The sequence below is a fragment of the Anopheles bellator genome, chromosome 2, assembly GCF_943735745.2.
Source record: "Anopheles bellator chromosome 2, idAnoBellAS_SP24_06.2, whole genome shotgun sequence".
Lineage (NCBI taxonomy): Eukaryota > Metazoa > Arthropoda > Insecta > Diptera > Culicidae > Anopheles > Anopheles bellator.
Window position 1 is genome coordinate 5,499,543 of NC_071286.1, and position 17,864 is coordinate 5,517,406.

General features: G+C 47.9%; 5 protein-coding genes across 6 annotated transcripts; 2 read left to right on the plus strand and 3 right to left on the minus strand.

The window, feature by feature from the left end:
* The first annotated feature begins 678 nt into the window (after nt 1-678).
* Nucleotides 679-2,581, plus strand: LOC131210943 (zinc finger CCHC domain-containing protein 10). The gene is made up of 4 exons (XM_058204269.1): nt 679-829; nt 1,240-1,470; nt 1,566-1,727; nt 1,796-2,581. Exons 2-4 carry the CDS (start codon nt 1,433-1,435, stop codon nt 2,292-2,294), a joined length of 699 nt encoding a protein of 232 aa, XP_058060252.1. The 5' UTR covers nt 679-829; nt 1,240-1,432; the 3' UTR covers nt 2,295-2,581.
* Nucleotides 2,459-5,364, minus strand: LOC131212163 (DNA replication licensing factor Mcm2). Its single transcript, XM_058205922.1, has 2 exons — nt 5,359-5,364; nt 2,459-5,286 (listed from the first exon to the last, which is right to left on the minus strand). The coding sequence occupies exons 1-2, from the start codon at nt 5,362-5,364 to the stop codon at nt 2,626-2,628; spliced, it is 2,667 nt and encodes an 888-aa protein (XP_058061905.1). The 3' UTR covers nt 2,459-2,625.
* Nucleotides 5,365-5,919: 555 nt separating this feature from the next.
* Nucleotides 5,920-12,199, minus strand: LOC131206890 (transcription initiation factor IIA subunit 1). Of its 2 annotated transcripts, XM_058199480.1 has the most exons (7): nt 10,657-12,199; nt 8,372-8,584; nt 8,236-8,308; nt 7,819-8,154; nt 7,473-7,721; nt 7,152-7,393; nt 5,920-7,067 (listed from the first exon to the last, which is right to left on the minus strand). In XM_058199480.1, exons 1-7 carry the CDS (start codon nt 10,681-10,683, stop codon nt 6,960-6,962), a joined length of 1,248 nt encoding a protein of 415 aa, XP_058055463.1. In that variant the 5' UTR covers nt 10,684-12,199; the 3' UTR covers nt 5,920-6,959. The 2 variants fall into 2 exon arrangements, with proteins under 2 accessions (XP_058055463.1, XP_058055462.1); XM_058199479.1 differs by having other exon boundaries at nt 7,819-8,308.
* Nucleotides 12,200-12,646: 447 nt separating this feature from the next.
* On the plus strand, nt 12,647-16,206 carry LOC131212807 (squamous cell carcinoma antigen recognized by T-cells 3). The gene is made up of 6 exons (XM_058206832.1): nt 12,647-12,781; nt 12,847-13,067; nt 13,129-13,470; nt 13,542-14,377; nt 14,454-15,633; nt 15,707-16,206. The coding sequence occupies exons 1-6, from the start codon at nt 12,746-12,748 to the stop codon at nt 15,825-15,827; spliced, it is 2,736 nt and encodes a 911-aa protein (XP_058062815.1). The 5' UTR covers nt 12,647-12,745; the 3' UTR covers nt 15,828-16,206.
* Nucleotides 15,991-17,754, minus strand: LOC131212808 (something about silencing protein 10). Its single transcript, XM_058206833.1, has one exon. It carries the CDS (start codon nt 17,698-17,700, stop codon nt 16,255-16,257), a length of 1,446 nt encoding a protein of 481 aa, XP_058062816.1. The 5' UTR covers nt 17,701-17,754; the 3' UTR covers nt 15,991-16,254.
* Nucleotides 17,755-17,864: the final 110 nt, after the last annotated feature.

The following is a 17,864-nucleotide window of genomic DNA, read 5'->3' on the forward strand; positions in this document are numbered from 1 at the left end:
ATTATTCGAATATCATTGGCAAAAGAGGAAGATGGTAGAACATAGTAAACATAGTAAAAAAAACGTGACTTCCAGGCCATTCCAACAGTGCTGCAACTTTGGTCAGTCCAAGCAGGCTGCCTATCATACGAAAATTAAGAAGGAATCAAAAGGATCGGGAAGTTCGAAGCGTGTTAGAAAATAGGATAGCACAATCGATGGTTCCCCTGCGAACCATTTTTGGAACGCTCAATAATCTAATTTAATATAGACCAATCAATAGAGAGCATTTGAGCTATCTATGGCGCGCCTTCGTTGCTTCCTGGAAGACATGGGTTAATGATCTTGCTTGCGGATTGGGTGGTTCCGGAGATGATGATAATCACATTTGGTTGACTATCCTACACAACCGTGTACTTACTACGTGGCCTCAATGCTCTCCACACTGCGTGTACATCGCTCACGAACCACCCCAAAACCGTGGACGAATACCCTTCGAATGAAGCAAGAGCATTGAAAGAGCGGAAAAATCGATACTCCACCAAACTAGTGAGAAGGATTCGCAAGTCCAGTGCTTTTGCCAAAGTAATTTTGCCTTCCTGGCGCTTGTCGGACTGTGGGGGTAGATGTGGTTTCACACATCCGCTTCTGTGCCGCACCAGCGAGGAGTGATTCGTGTTTTTAAGTGATAATACCCAATTTATAACACCAACAAGGAGGTTTCTTTTGAGTTGGGTACTTTTTCTGCGACGGATTCGATTTTTTATTAGCACCACGCAATGCAACCGATTTTACACTACCAACAAAGATCACACCTAAATACGCGGCCGAGCTGCAAAACAACGTAAAGGTACTAGAACTGTTTGCTTACACGTACGAAGGTAGAAGGAGGAATTTACAGGAATTTGGGCACTGTGCACCGCGATTTGGAATTTGCACTGGCGAAGAAGAACGGTTTAGAAGTACAGATGAGAAATCGTATCGAGCGCACAACGAAAACAATTGGCTGGCGCAACTGATACCATTGACAGCTGTGTAAACTCGGGCTACGTTTATACTGCCACGGTTGTCTTCTGCTTCGTACCGATTTTCGCCTTGGAAATAATACTCGTCTAAAGAACCTCAGTGTGATTTATGCTTTTTTTTGCACTGAATTATACACCTTATTTGTTATTTGAAGGACTTTTCGGTGCCATCAATCATTCTGTATTTCGCGGATGTGTTTTGCAGAAAAGCACAATCACGTATGTTCATTCGCAGTTGTTTTCATTCCAAAACATAGTCTCAGCGGCGTTGTTGACGGTGCTAAAGTGTGGACCATCGCCTGAAAATTTTCAGTGAAGTCGATCTTAGGTGTGCACCGTTGCCTATTTAAGTGTACAATCCGGACAATCCGCTACCGGCAAGGAAGTGCTGTGGCAGTACTCTGCTGCCGGCAGTAGTACAGGGCAAAATGCATCTTGGTGCCCAGAAGCTGGCACTCAAGCAAAAGTAAGCACGCGGCATGTGATGACCGGCGGCCGAAAAGGCGTCGTCTGCAGACAACGAGAATCAATTGAGCAATTCTTTTAACTCTAATCTTTAAGAGAAGCAAAGTTGGCAGCTGCTTTTCCCAAAGGAGTACGGTGCCAAAAATGTCTTGAATTCGGCCACTGGAGCTACGAGTGCAAGGGCAAACGCAAGTATCTGCACCGGTCATCGCGAACGCAAGTGTTGAAAAGTAACATGACTAAACTTCGCGCAAAAAAGTAAGTGGAACTGTGAGCGATCGGAGATCCGTATGCCGAAAACAATTCACAATTCGTTAACATTTTAGTGGCGAGAGCAACGACAGTCCATCGGATCCGGCGGTGAAGAAGAAAACCGATGAGGACAAGAACCATTCCAGTACGACCTCCGGTTCTTCAGACAGCAGCAGCAGCAGCAGCAGCAGCAGCAGTAGCAGCAGCAGTAGTAGCAGCAGTAGCAGTAGCAGCAGTAGCAGTGATAGCAGCGATAGCGACTCAAGCAGTTCTTCGAGCACTAGCAGCTCGAGCGGAAGCACTAGCAGCAATGGTACAGGTTCTTCGGAGGACGAAGCAAAAGCAAGCAAAAGGAAGAAACTGGTCAGCGAGAAAGATAAGGCTGTTAACGGGCAGGAAGTAAATATCGGAAACTTGACGAAAACAAAGCATGGAAAACCGAAAGACAGAAAAGGTAACAGAAAAGGTGGCGGCAATAACGTAAGTGACCGTTCCGAGAGCGAAAATGAAGAACCCTCACAATCTAATGACGAGCGGAAGAAGAAAAGAAAGCGTCGCAAAGAAGGTGACTAATGGCTGAGTTCAGTATCTTGCCAACACTACTTCACGCATGCATCGCTAACCATTGCTCTTGCCAATAGCGGGTATTCCACACGTCCTTCTCCCCGGAAGTTCCACACACCCTTATGCCCTTGTCGCAACTAACTAACGCCCATCAGTGAAGGTCTCTATGCCCCTATCGGAAAAGAAGAAGCAAACACACATTTATTCGTAAAAGTAATCGTCTAACTTGTACATATGATAATGAGAATATTGAAACGCGCAAAATAATCAGAAAACGTAAATAAACCATATTTAGTAAAGCGTAAAGTAAAGCAAATTGATGTAGCTGTCGTTTTCCACTTTACGCTTCAGCCGCCTCGGGTACGATCTGTACGATAATCTTCCGCTTGGCATCGTAGGAGAATCCGTTGGTTTTGAAAATCTCCGATTCCAGGAATGGCTTAAGGTTGTGAATGTCGATCGCTTTAGCCCGTTCGGACAGATCCTTCTCCATGACCTCGACGTGCGTGGATCGCGGTCCATCCTTGCACCGCAAGTAGGCGAGCTGATCGAGCGTCAGTTGACGAAGAATGAAGAAGAGCAATTCAGAGTGATCGCGCTGGAACGACAGGTACTTCTGGAACGTGGAGCGCATTTTGTTCATCACGCTGAACTTCTGCGCTTCGATGAAACTCTCCAGCATCATACGGATGGCCATGTTTACGTCTACGTCCTGCACCGTGTCGCGCAAGTGCATCCGCGCATGCGCTTCTGACATTCGAATAACACTTTCAATGTGTCGCACCGTGATAGGGAGTGAGCCGGTCGAGAGCGATTCCTGGCGCAGCTGCGAGTACATGTTGGCGATCTTGTCCTGATCCATATTCGACAGCTTCGGGTGAATGTTCTCCTTTGCGTACACGATGTACTTCTTCAAGAGCTCCTGCGGTATCTGCATGCTGTCCTCGGGCTGCGATTCTGGCACTACGTCCACCATTGATGGGTGATTTCTGATGTGCGAGTTGACCACGAACCGGGCCAGATGTTGGTCTTGCATCGGATCAAACTCATCCTTCACCACACACAGAACATCGAATCGGGACAAAATTGGTTCCGACAGGTTCACGTTCTCCGAGAACGTCATGCTAGGATCGTAGCGTCCACCGATCGGATTGGCTGCCGCAATCACGGCACACCTCGCTTGCAGCGACGTCACAATGCCTGCCTTCGAGATGGATATCGATTGCTGTTCCATAGCTTCGTGAATCGAGGTTCGGTCCTGATCGTTCATTTTATCAAACTCATCAATCAGGCAAACTCCCAAATCGGCCAACACCAGGGCACCAGCTTCCAATGTCCACTCGCGTGTCGTCGGATTACGTCGCACATATGCCGTCAGACCGACGGCCGAAGCACCCTGACCGGTAGTGAATACAGCTCGTGGAGCGATCTTTTCTGTGTACTTTAGAAACTGCGACTTGGCCGTTCCTGGGTCGCCGCAGAGTAAAATGTTAATGTCGCCACGGATTTTGTGTTTCTCGCCGGGGTTTTTCGATTCGCCGCCAAAAAGAGAGAGTGCGAGACCACGCTTGATGTAGTTGTGCCCGTAAATTGACGGTGCCATGCTCTGCACGATCCGCTCGCTGATGCGCGGGTCCTTACTCAGCCGCTGGATCGTCGAAATATCTTCATCCGTTAGCGAAGCCACTACGTGTTTGCTGTTTTTCACCACCAAATGGTTGGCAATGAGGACGGTGGCAAACACTGGAAAGCCCTGCTCCGTGTTTAGCGACCCATCGTAGTTGTTGGTGTAAATACCCGTTACCTCAATCTCATCGCCCGGCTTGCACTGGTCACAGAGGTCGGCCAGCAGCACGCAATCCTTACTACGTGGAATGCGTCCCGCCGGAATACGGCCGGGCGATTCCTGCAATGTGATCTTCTGGTAGTTTCGATACAGCGTTTGCTCCATGTTGATCGAAAACGGTCCCGCACTCTGACACTCGGGACAAGAACCCGGCTTGACCTCCGTGTTCTGGCTCTGGACGAATGGCCCCAGCACGTAGCCGCACTTGACGCAGTCGTACTTGATGACCGAAAGCTGTGGCAACACTCCGGTCGTTGCCGTAACAACGCCCAACGTTCGAACCAGTTGGTTCAAATGAAGCTTCCGGAATGTACGTAATTCCTCTACTAGCGGCAGATCCGAAATGCGAACATGGATCTCATTCGTCACGCGCTCGTACCACGGATGAATGTCTGTTACCATCTTCTTTGCGACCTTGTCCATAATTTCGAGCATCTGGAAGGGTGCCTCGGGCAGGAAGTACGCCAAGACATGTTGGTTGCGTGCCAGATCCGGATATGACACCACAAAGCTCGAGTTGTTCTGTTGACACATGCGCCGAATCCGATCGAGGTAAACGTAGGTTCCCTTCTCATCGACGAACGTTCGCAGAAAGTTGTTGAACCGATTAGAAATTTCCGTCCGAGGTCCCAGCATCGAAACCCATTCTTTAATGCTGTGTCCTTTCGTTTCATCGAGGTTCTCAATCGATTCAACCATCTCCGCGTCCTCCGTTTCGAGCTCGGCAGCCTTCTCCGCTGCCCGACGCTTCGCCTGCGGGATGTCGTCCTCGTCGTCGCTCTTGTCGTAGAATAGATGATCCTGATCGTCGCGGTGTACACCGGCCGCTCGATCGCGTCGCCGCATTTCGGCCTCAGCCGCGGCTCGATCTGTCTGCGAAATATCGCTGTACTCCTCGACATCCAGCTCGTCCATATCGTACCGATCCAGGTGCGGCACCGGCCGGTAGTCCGCTTCCATGTTGTCACCAAACAGCTCCTCGCCATCGGCTTCCTCCTCGTCGGCCAAAGTGTCGTCGCGTACCGTCGTGTCTCCGAGGATTTCTTCCTCGTTCTCGAACGGCTCGAAATCGCCGACCGGTGAAGTCATCCCGGACCGAAAGTTTCGGCGATCCATCTCCGACGGAAGGTTCGGTGCTGGCGAGCTTGGAGCGTCCTGCAAGAGGGCACGCAGCCAACGAATACGTGCTTAGTATCGATCTCAAATTCAATTCTTTCACACACTTACCGACATTGTACGATATTAAAATATTAAAGTTAACGATAAAACACGCACAATACCGCTTACAACAATAAATTCAACAATGTATCTACCACGCGCAGCGCTCAACTTTCTGAAGCGCAACACATAAGCTCAATTGAAAGCGCACGGTTTGCGCGCGCACTTTTGACAGCAGTGCGTCAATGAAATGTCAACGCAAACGCTTTTGCGTCAACGGTATTGTCGATAAAGGGAAGCCGACAAAAGTATTTAACTTTGAGAAATTAATACAATGTACAAGATTTAATTTCTGTGAAATTAACCGATGGTGTAATTTGACAAATTGTAAAAGACGAACCGATTTCTGTTCCATTTTTCTGAGGCAATTAGTATATGGGGTTAAACAGAAAAGGGATGAACATTGAAATAAAAATTGAAATTTTTTTATTCTAAAGTCCGTAAACATTCCTCCGTCTCATGTATGAAATTCATCCTGATGGGTTACCGAGATTTTCTTTCCAAGTACAGCTTGTGAAATGAAGTACACTTGCGAAATTATATTTGGCCTTACATTTATTGTTTTACTCCATAGAATGTTAATCCGGTCTTGGATAGTTTGCTGTTCAACGCTTCCAAGCATGGCAATAGTTCAATTTCAAAACAAAAAGTAAGATTCGAGCTTAAGAAAACGCCCAACTTTTCCATAAAAGTTTTCTCATGACGTTTTCTGTTTCAAGGTTCGTTACTTTCCGTTGTGTTATTTTTATTTTAGCAAAAAAACAGAAACAAACAAGTAATGCAACTTTAATACCCATCACTGTCCAACATGACACAACTTGTTCTACTTTCTTTTCATAGAGAACCGCACTACATTGATAAGGGAGAAAATATCTCCAGAATAGAATGCAGTTGCTTCTAGGGAAAGGTGCCGAATGTGTGAAAATGTATTGCTCAATGTTTTTCCAATAGCAGTTGATTACTATCACGTCGCTAGTTCAGCTAGTAATCGCGAAAGACACCATTCTGATGCGGATGAGACAAAAGTTTTAAATGGTGACCCCTAAATGTGATCATAAAGGTTTTCGTTTCGCAATCAACCATTGCTGGCGGGTTGTGTAAGGCTTTTTCGTCAGAGAATCGAATGTTTCGGTTATCCGAAACGTAAGTCTTCGTCGTACCATTTTCATCCTACAATACGGCCAAAAACACGTTAAAAGGCATGCTGGATATAGTGAAATCATTGCGAGAATCAAATCTTTTTTTCTATTTGGTTCAGTAGCTTTTTTAAAGACGACACACAATAAAGCACGTTTATGTATTTTTGTTTGCTTTGTTTTGTTTCCGCAAAAAGGGGTAGAAACTGAGGCGCATTCTTACTTCTAATCTACATTTACTAGCGCTTGTTACTGCCACTATATTTCACACGTTCCTATTGATCTCGAGCTTCAGAGCGCCATAATTGAACATAGCTGTGTATCCTTTTCCAATCCCAACATTCCGATGCTCTATATGATGCAACATGTTTTTACCATCCGATTGAAGCCATGTACAACTGACCTTAGCTGACCCCTGACAGTTTACTGACCACAACGAACTCAGTAAAAAAAATAACACCACCCTACCTTTTCTTACCATTCGGCATCACCGTTCGATTTCTGAAACACGAAGTCCTTACCATTAATATGCATGATACCGTCTTTTAGATAAAACTTCCACTTATTTCGAGATCGGGTGATCTGTAAAAGGAATGAGCGAAGTATTGAAAAATTATCAGTTAGATGTTAATCCGTATTACGTTTGCAATTGAGACCCTCTTCTACCTTGTCATACTGGCACACGACAACATTATCCGTTTCGAACAGGTCGGACGCATCTTCATCCGTGACATCGTCCTCACTGTTCAGCGGTTCCTCCTCGGCACCGCCCTCTGCATCCAAATCATCCTCTTCTTCTTTATCCAAATCCTCGTCGTCATCGTCAGGAATGTTGTCATCGCTTATGTCGCTCGCTTCCTCATCCGACGTATCGACTGCACCATCCAGCTGACAGATCCGGATTATCACTGCAAGAACGAGCAATAACAGCGTACATGAACATGAAGCATTTCACCAACCGTGTAGTGCCTGCTTAATGGTACTTACCTTCGGCTTGGGCCGCCGACAATGAAGCTGCTTTTCGCCCGCCCCTTGATAATCGACGACGAACATTTTGACCTCCAACGGACTTTGCTGTGGAGCTGCTGGTAGCTACCATGGTTTCACTGCCAGAATTTTTGCTGCCACTCGTGCTTGGTGTGGGCAGTAGCTGCCAATAGAACAGTCCATCTCGGCATTTGCCCATCGGATCATCATCGCAGGCACCATCCAATTGCTTTTGGATCGAAAGTGTATCTATTGAGTAAGAGAGACGAAAGTAACCGACAAAACAATGAGCGAGAATTCCACAGAGTTATCACATGTTCATGATAAATTAATGCGGGCAACGCACTCTTATTCATGCTGCTGCTTTGCAGATACGAGTTGACATGCTGCTGCAGGACTGAGGACGCAATTTGCGGCGGTAGCGGCATGATGGAGGAAATGATTGGGCTGGTGAGGACCTGCTGGAGCTGGTTCTCTTGCAACGCGGACGCAGGCACCTGTATCGTTAGCACACGTGGCTGACTGTTGGCCACGTTCGGTTGCGCCGGAAGCGTGATCTGGATTGCGACCAGCTTGTTCGGATCGAGTGCAGCCACCACGGTGGACGGCGCGGCCCCTGATGACTGGTGACCGGTAGTCGAGGCGGGTACGGTAGACCGATTTATCACCGAGTTCTGAGTGCCTGTTGAATCGGTTGGTTCCGGTTTAATTGGTACAGATTTCAGATTATTGCTGGCAGCAGTACTACTATTAGCCGTTTTACCATTCTCTTGGTTTGCGGAAGACGATGCTGCCGCAGCAGCAGCCGCAGCTTTTGCTTTTTTGGTTCCGTTGGCCTGCAATGTAAGGGAGACGGAATAAGTGACGGTATTTGAAACTATCTTCAGCATTGAGGTTACCTTGGAGTGCGAAACCGACTTGGCGCCACCCAGAATCGGGGGTAGCTGCTGGTCCTGTGCTTCCGGCCCTACTTCGACCGCTTTGTTCGCTAGCACCTTGGAGGTCCAAATTTGCTTCAACTCCTGCAGAACCTGCTCGTCAACACCCTCGTCCAGAAAGGCGTCCCGTACACCGCCAATCACATCGTCGATAACCGTTTGGTATACTTTAAGCTGGACAAAGGGAACAGAAAAAGAAAAATGTTGTAACAAGAACATCGTACAACCATTTGCGGTAACTTCCTTAAGGCAACCTCCTTAATGTCGCACCAAACTGCCGCAGTAATATTCTCAATCAAAATGTTCTTAACGCAGTTAATTGGCAATTGTTACGAGTTACGGGGTGATCGCTTTCGATCGATGAAGCGCTTACGATCGATGAAGCGTTTACGATTTCATCAACGAGAAAACAAGCACACACTTCACCATTCAATTTAATGCAAATGCTGTTGTTGTACATAGACACAAAATGATAAATTTGAGAAAACTTAACTATGTTTCCGCCCGCGAACACCGCAAAAGCCACATCGTCTCAAGTCTTTGGCGTCACCAAACCCTCCCTCCCCACTAGCCGGGTGATAACGAACGAACGATGAAGGAGGTCGGTGTTTTTCCTTCCATTTCAGCATTTCGTAACCAATGGTAACCAACGGCGCGAGATCCAAAGTAGCAGGAAGCGCCAAACCGCTGCAAGCAACTGCACGAGTTGAGCGTGGTTCGGGAATATACACGTTGATAGATAAGCTTTATCAGTTATCAGTCGCGGTTCGGTTCCCATTGCCCACTGTCATAAACTTGACCAGGTTCCTGAAGGTGGTTACTTGCAATGGCAATAAAAAGTCGCAATGTGATTGACACTTCCGATATAGTAATTATGTATTACCCGTATGAAGTTCGGCAAACCAAGCATACTATTCTCGTACAACAAGAGCGAGGAAAAATGTGCTTCATCTATCAAATAGGAACAAAACAACCGGCCTCTATGATTGTTTTTGTCAATACAGAAAAAAACAGAAACAAGAGGGTCAGGTCAACTGCTTAAAGTTGGCAAACCTTCATTTTATTTGTTTTCTCAGATGGCCCCTGACTGTTGTACCAAATGCTGTCTCGGCTAGCGTTGAAACTGTGTCTCCAGCGTTCTGATCGAATGTGGGTGTCTGCTACTGGAAATGTCATATGTCTACAGGTGGGTTCAGGGGACATGTTGAACACCACACAGGCGATAAGTAGACGATACGGTTCCGCGACCACTTGCGACATCATAAAAGAAAAGTACACAGAAACATAAAATGTCTGTACATTCTCGTAAAGCACGCATATTAGGGATCGCACGAGAGTTTAACTCTCCAGATTCCAGACAAATACTAAATACTTAGTGTTTAAAAACAATTAATTTTGGTCTTGATTTTGTATAACAATGGGAGTCCCTGCCTATTTGTCTTTTAAAGGTGTACAGGTCCAAGCAATGGGAACACCACTGATAAGCGGAGTAAAGTGCCTGCCTTTGTCCCACGGCAAAAGCTAGCCTGTCGAGGCGACTACCTACGCATATACCACAAAACACAATTGGTGGCAACTTTGCGATATTTGTATTTGTTCTTTAATGTGCAAGGGCATTTATGTGCAATGCAAACCATATTTTTTATTTAGTAGCCAATTAAATTATTTAAAGAACAAGCGCACCCAAAACCTTCCTAAGTCCTCTAAACCTTCCTACTCTATTGAATCCTGTTTCAAAATGCTATGTGTTGGTCACTGAGAGCCAAAATTTAAAAATACTATTTAGTCTGTATTCGATTTGGTTTTCTAATCCAATCAGCGTATCTGCAAATACATCGTAATCCCAATCCCAGCCATGCGCCGCTACCATATGGAAGTTTTTTTGCATTTTTTATGAATATTTCTTCGCCAACGATGTTCAGGATAACTCGCTTATGCGCCATAGAGAAACTCCAATCTTTGGCCTCTGCCATATGGATCCTGCCTGTACCGTTTACATTCACTTTGTGGTAAAATCTGTACTAAACGTTTGGAAAGAAATGTTAAAGCTTGTTCATTACTCTAAGCCCCTGCAAGGTAACTCGTCTTTAAAGACTCTTTTTGCATGTAATCACACAAATGTAGCCAAACAAATAGGTTCATGCCTGTGTGACATGAATTTTAATTACGAAGGCCTTACAAAACACGTACCTCATCCACATATGCATAAACATTCGTGGAATATTCATACTATTCTTATGACTTACCACCGATGTCTGACTGAGAGCCATCATGAGCTTGTTGGTGGTTTGCTATCGGACAGTATCAGTTCCTGGCGTTCCGGCAGAACTCTTAAGTTCCCGGTCCGTTCGTGTCCACCGCGAACCAGTTGAACGTTGCGATAAGAGGACAACAAGTGCGCACTCTGTTGCGGCGAAGATATTCTCTCGCCTCTACGGGGGAGTTACAGGCAGCGAGCGGCACCACTAAAACGGTTTCTCGGTATCACTGAGGCGCCAGGGCACGGGCACGCGAAAAGTGCAACGAAGCACACAGTTTTTGTCGGCAGCAGAATGCAATTTTCCTACGGCAAGTGACTGACAGCGCGCCTATGATAATGGGGAAGATGACGATCAGTTCTCCGACGAATCGCTTCTCGCCCCAATGACTCGTGATTACGTTGTACACTTATTCGATTCGTGCTGCTCGAGCCTGTCTTCGGCCTTTCGTTGTCTCGTTGCCCTAGTTGGTGCTAATCGCGGCTCTACATGGTCCTTCGAACTTCGTACTCGGTTGGTGGTCTACCGTTGGGAGCTCTTTGGCACGCAGCCTCCTCTGGTGTCGCCGTTGCCTTCGATGTTAGCGCCGCTCTCGAGTGCGGGTGATCACGATCCTCGAGAATACGATACCGATCGCTGACAAAATCACACCTCCGTCTACTGGACGGGCGAATGTGCACAGCAGGAGGTCTGATGTTTGTCCCCGTTTGCGATTCCGGCTGGCGAGTTAAATCGGAGCATGAATGACAATACGGCCGAGGTGCCGCGACACGAGCGTGATGATCACGAGATCCACGCAGAGGATGCGGTACTGCCGACGACGATATCCGCGTATTAGCGGGAGCTTGTCCCGTGCTTCTTCCCGCCCGAAGATGTGTTCTGCTTCGCTGGCTTTTGCGAGGCACCCCCCGCAATGACGAGAAGAAAATGAAACACCCCGCGGCCCTGCCAGTCAGTAGCGAGCGCCGTTCACACACTCATCGCACGGATTGACAACACCACCGCACACGTCCGAGCGAACACACACCGCGGCGCGAGATAAAAAAAAATGGGATGACGGTGGCGGCGAACGGGTACGCAAAAAAACGGGTAAGTTACACCACCGCCTGTTCCGAGGTCGTCGGTTTGTGTAATAAGTTTCAATTTGCCACTCGTCGCGCGAATTTCTTCAACCGGTCGTGCGCCGTTTTCTTGACCCACGTAAACAATCCAACAGCCAATCCGCCTTACGTTGCTCGAAGTGGCAGCGGTCGGAGTGGTCCTCCTGAGCCCGCACCCGTGTACCCTCTGCCACCGAAGAATCGAAGTAACCTGCTGCTCTCGGTGGATGTGCTCCTGCTTTGATGGGTTCGATACCAACGAAGGCCAACCCGCCAAGCGCTTGGTGCCGAATTGATTAACCACCGCCGAACTACCGAAGTTTTGCTAAAGAAGATGGACACGCGATTTTCTGCCGTCCTCCTTTTTGAGGTCTCGCTTACTTTGACGCGCTACGACACAGTACCATTTTCCACAGAACAAACACATCAACCGTGCGCGGCAACGAATCGGTACGTTTGTCGCCTCTCGGCTTGCTTCTACCCGGAGTGACAGACGGAAGGTAAGCTCTGCTAGTGTTGATGCTCTTGATGGCGGTGTGTTCGTGTTGGCGCTGCCTGAACTTCTTCGACGTAGCACTGACAGCCAAACGATGGGTTATTCGTTGAAAGGTAGACCAAAACGCTCACGTTTCAATGTTTGCTGGAAACTATGCAAATTGAAAAACAGCCTTCCATGCGTATCCCTTAGTTAAAAAATCCTCATAATCGAACTCAATTTTCCTTCCTGAATGCTCGACAGTACAATATTTAATCGATCGCACGCCATTTGGAAGGCTGAACAATTAACAGTGTACACGTTTGTGTGTGGTGGAAAAGAAAACAAAATACGCAGCTGTCAAAAGGCCAGTATTGTTGGGGGTAGTTTTGTAAGGTTAGAACGCCGAAGCTTGTTCTAACCGCAATAAACCGTGTGAAAGTACGAAAAGTTGTAAAAACTAACGATCGACGCTTGAAAGCATTGGCAACGGCAGTGCAAAATGTCCGACGTGGAAATGACAGAGCAAGGCGAACAGGTGAGTTGAACCGGTGGCATTATATTGACTCCCTTTACACCGTGTCACTCCGGTACTCGCTTCAGGCCGTGATAGACACAATCAAGCTAGATTCCGACGATGACGACGATGCCACATCTTCAGAAGGCAGCCACACGGAAGATGAAGAAACGGAGGACGATGACGATGAAAACGGCGATGAATCGGTCGAGTCCAAGCACATCAAACAGTACATTGAGATACTGACGAAGATTGCGGGGGACAAGTACAATTACGACAACTACGTTCAGCTGCTGGAAGTGGCGCAGTAAGTGGTAGGAAGTCCCATGGAACTGGGCCAATAGTAATGCCGTGGGTTTGTTTTCCAGCGAAATGAATGATCTTGACAAGATTCGTCAGAGTGCCGAAATCTTTGCGGCCATGTATCCGCTTTCACCGGACATATGGCTACGGTGGTTAAAGATCGAAGCGTCTCTTGCATCGACCGACGAACAGATCGAGAAGGTTGAAAAACTGTTCCAGCGAGCACTAACGGACTATTACTCGGCCGAGGTGGCGCTCGAGTTTGCCGGATTGGCCCTGAAGACGGAGAACAAAACGATTGCGGAGCGTATCTGGAACATACTGATACCGACGTACGCGCTACACACGTTCAAAGGAAGATCCATCTTCGAGGCATACCGTGAGGACGTTTTGGCGAAGAACGGAGAGTAGGTTCAATGACCTTTTTCTTTTTTCGCAGCAAGGAATTCTAAAGTGTACTTTTCGTTCGATATTTCAGTTCCGTGGAAAGCTTCAATCGTGTGGCACGTATCTACGAGCAGGAACTGAAGATACCGTTGCGCAACATGGAAGACTCGTACATTGAGTATAAACTACTCTGCGAAAAGTACAAGTCAATGTTGACCGATTTGGATGAGGAAAAGTTTGAACGACGCTACAAGCAGGCGAAAGCAGCGCTCCAGCACATGTTGCCGCACGAGACCGCTCTTGCGGCGTTAGAATCACACCAGCACCAGGAGCGGGCCGAACTGTACCGCAAGTACATCGCCGACTGCCGGTCTGAGATTGACGACGATGAGAAACAAATACTGTACGAACGGATGGTGACTGAGTGCTGCCTGGATGGGACCGTTTGGTTGGATTATCTGCGGTACTTGCGCCACTTTCCCCCCGATCCGGACGATAATCCTTCCTCGATCGTCTTTCGACAAACGCCACTGGACCTGGTAAATCGTGCCCTGCGCAACTGTACGTGGAGCGCGGAGCTGTTCGTCGAAAAGATGCGCATCGTTGAACGTGAACAGAAGGCGAGCTCGAAAATGACGGTAGTAAAGATTATGGAAGATGTGGCATCGGCCGGTCTGCAAACTCCGGAAGCATCGGTCAAGGTTTGGCTGGAATATCTGACGTTCTTGAGACGGTATACGGATTTTGAGAGCGAAAAGGAGCGCGACATATTGCGCGCTAACTTTGACTTGGCGTGGAACCAGCTTGGCCGAACGTGGGGTGTGTTGGCTGATCCACAGTGCAAGATTTTACAGTTTTGGGGCAGGCTCGAGTATGATGCGTTCCGCGAACCGAATAAGGGTCGCGATCTGTGGCTCAGTGTAATGGGTAGGTGATGATGCCGGCTGAATGAGCTGATGCTACGTTTACTAACTTGTCGATCAATCTCTTCTTTCGTCGCCAGAGAGTGCCGATAATTCGACACGAGCCGGACTGTGGATCGAGTTTGCCGAGATGGAAGCCAAACGCAATGCGGATGCGGTCCGAAAGCTGTACCGTAAGGCAATTACCTCAAACGGCTTAGATGATCCGGAAACACTTGCCGCCGCATGGTTGCGCTTCGAGCGCTGCAATGGTACCCTTGAGCAGCTTATCTTTGCCCAGGAGCTTTGCAAGGCTACGATTGAGAAGTACTACAAAACATTGATCAAACCGGTGCGCTCCGCAAAGGGAAAGCAACGGGTGGATGCAGTGGCAAAAGACACGCCTTGTTCGGATACGACACGGAAAGACGGAGCGACGGATGGCACGGCCAAGAAAAATCTAAAACGCACGCACGAACAGTCTGCGGTCAACGATACACCGAAAGAAGAATTCAAAATTCCTGCCATTCCGTCAATCAACAGTGCATCGAAGTCAGGGGAAACGAACTCGGAAACGGCTGAGGAGACGCACGAGCGATCGGACGGGGAAGTCAAGCGTGCCAAACTAGAAACAACGGAAAAGGGAACCGAAACTCGTCAGGTGTTCATCAGCAACTTAAGCTTCGAAGTGACGGAACAGGAAATTCGAGACACTTTTCCCGAGCTTTCGATAGAAAACATCGAACTTGTGGCATCAAGCTCGGGTAAAAGTCGTGGTTTCGGATACGTTCTGTTGTCTAACGAACAGGATGTACCGAAAGCACTTAGCTTCGACCGTCGTCCACTGGCCGGACGCCCAGTATTCATTTCGAACGTAGCGCGCGATAAAGCCAACCGACAGCATCAGTTCAAATATTCTTCGGCCGTTGAACCGAACAAACTGTTCATCAAGGGCCTTCCATTCGAGTTAGGTCGTGACGACTTGCAGCGCCTTTTCGAACCATTCGGGGCCATCAAGGACATTCGGATCGTGTGCTTCCGAAACGGACGCTCGAAGGGTCTCGCGTACCTCGAATACGAGACGGAGGCGGCAGCCAAGCGAGCGGTGCTGAAAATGGATCAACACGTGATCGATGGGTTCACCATCACCGTTGCCATTTCGTCACCGCCACCAAAGAAGAATCCAACCGCTACCGAACCGATGAAGGCATCCTTCGGTGCGGCGGAAGACGGTGGAGCTACCTCAAGTCTCGGTGCTGGAAAACGGCAGTTGGCGAAAGGGTAGGTGAACAGGATTCCTAATCTACCTTCCGGGACATATGTTATTCTCGATTTTCGATATCTTTCATTCCAGCGACGTGAAGCAGAAACTTTCGCCGATGATTCCGACGGCGCTGCTCAAGCGAACAACGGCGCCCGCTGGTACGGAAAAGCCCAAATCGAACGACGATTTCCGTAAACTGCTTCTTAAGTGAGCAGCAAATGGGAATCTTACCGGTTGGCACCCAACATTCATCATAACATTCTTCGTTCTTCGTTTTTGTGTATGTGTTTGGAGGATTATAAGTTTGGCGCAACTCTCTCAACGGAGAGAGTAACGAAAGCGAAAATATTGTATGGATAATGTTTTATTCCACCTTTTCTCTTGCTTTCATCGTCAACTGTGTTGTGCGATAGGCAGCGTTTGCGTTTCTTTGCGGAAGGGCTTCATTCACTAGTACCCATAAACATCGCGATGACTTAATTTTGTCAGATACTTCCATCGTTTCTACAACTCAACGTAATATTTGCTTTATCTGTGTCGCTTTTTGTCTGTATTTGGGTTTATCTGTCTCACTTTGTAGTGCCGTGGAAAATGTGAGAATAAAATTATTTCCTTGCCAAAAGACCGCAGTCTCTTTTTCACTTCAACTTAATGCCACGCTTCACGAACGGTTTGATGCTTGATTCGCCTGTGTACCGCGTCGTTTCGGTACGCACGGGCCGGATGGCCCCCTTGCGACGGATCAACGCCTTCCGGTACTTCAACTTATTCTTCACGCGCACGTTGCGTTGATCGCGACGTTTGCGCACCGTTAAGCCCTTGTTTTTCGCGATCTGGTAGGTGATCTTGCGTTTTCCAGCCTCATCAGCCGATTCCTCTTGCTCCTCTTCCTCCGCATCGTTGACATCTTCCAATTCCTCGCTGTCACCAAGTTTTGGCCGTTTGCTAGTCGAAGCTGACTCAAGTTCGCTTTCATCTCCATCTTCCAGCTCATCGTGGGTCGATTCTTCTTCGTTCGCCGTTCGCGCAAGGTTCGATTCCAATCGATCCAAAACACCGAAGCGATCGCGCTTTTGGCTTTTGATCGCACCGGTGTTGCGTTTGTCTGCATCGTCGGTAAATGTGATTTCTTCGCCTGCCGCCAAAGCATTTCTAAGCTGCTCAACCTGGCCTTTGATGCTTAGTTCATACTTTCGGTCCAGCTCCTGTAGCAACTGCTTCATCTGTAGCACACGTTTTACCAGCGGATGAGCCTGGATGCGCACCCTTTGGGCTTTCAGCAGTACGTAAAAGGTAATGTTGCTGCAATAAAGCAAACCGAGCTCGTAGCGTTTTTGTAGAAGCTGTGCGAATGGGTGCCCCAATTTATCGTGTGTGCGGAGAAACTTTAGCACCGGCTCCATCGTTTCGGCGCATTCGCTCAGCTGTTTGGTGCAGTCCTCCACCAGACCCGCAAACTCCGGTGAATCCTTCAGGAACAGATCCTTCTTTTGGCGTTCTGTTAGATCCGAGAGATCTTTCTCGATAACGATCAAGTCCTTCGAAGCCGTCTTTGAACCTTTGGATTTTGCTTTTTTGGACTTTTCGGTGGGGCTCGTCTGCTGAGTGCCATCGAACACGAATGTATCGAACAGAAAGTCGGCCTCGGTCATGTCTTTCATCAATCGCTTTTGAATTTCCTTCGCCTCCTGTTCCTCCAACAAGGCCAATTCCTCCTCCTGCGCCGTAAGACTGTCGTAGTCCCGGTCAGCATAGCCCGTCCCGTAGAACGCACTCGCCTTAGAGCCCCACGCTTTCCGGTCCGGCAAATAGTCTTCCTCGTTTGCTTCATCGAGATCGCTGTCGTGCTCGAACTTGCGGATATCCTCAAAATCCGGCTCCCCATCATCGTCCTCGTAATCTTCCCCGTCGGTGCCATCATCGTCTTCGAACTGTAACACCGCTTCCGAACCGTCGTCTTCCTGCTGATCGCGCCGGTTGACGTTGAGCTTTAGCAGCTGTTTTTCTCCATCGCTATACTCATTTTCTGAATCAGATGGTTCATAGTCACTGCCCACGTCGCTGATTTTTATTTTTTCCGACATCGTATAGTTGCTTCACGACTATTAACTTGTAAAATGCAAGGAAACCACACTGGGCATCGGTGCAAAACACGTGCGGTTTGTTTTGTATACGACTTTTGACAGCTCTATGCTAGTTCAGAGCAAAACTGTTAGCGCTTCGGGTTTTGGTGGAAAGGTTCAATAAT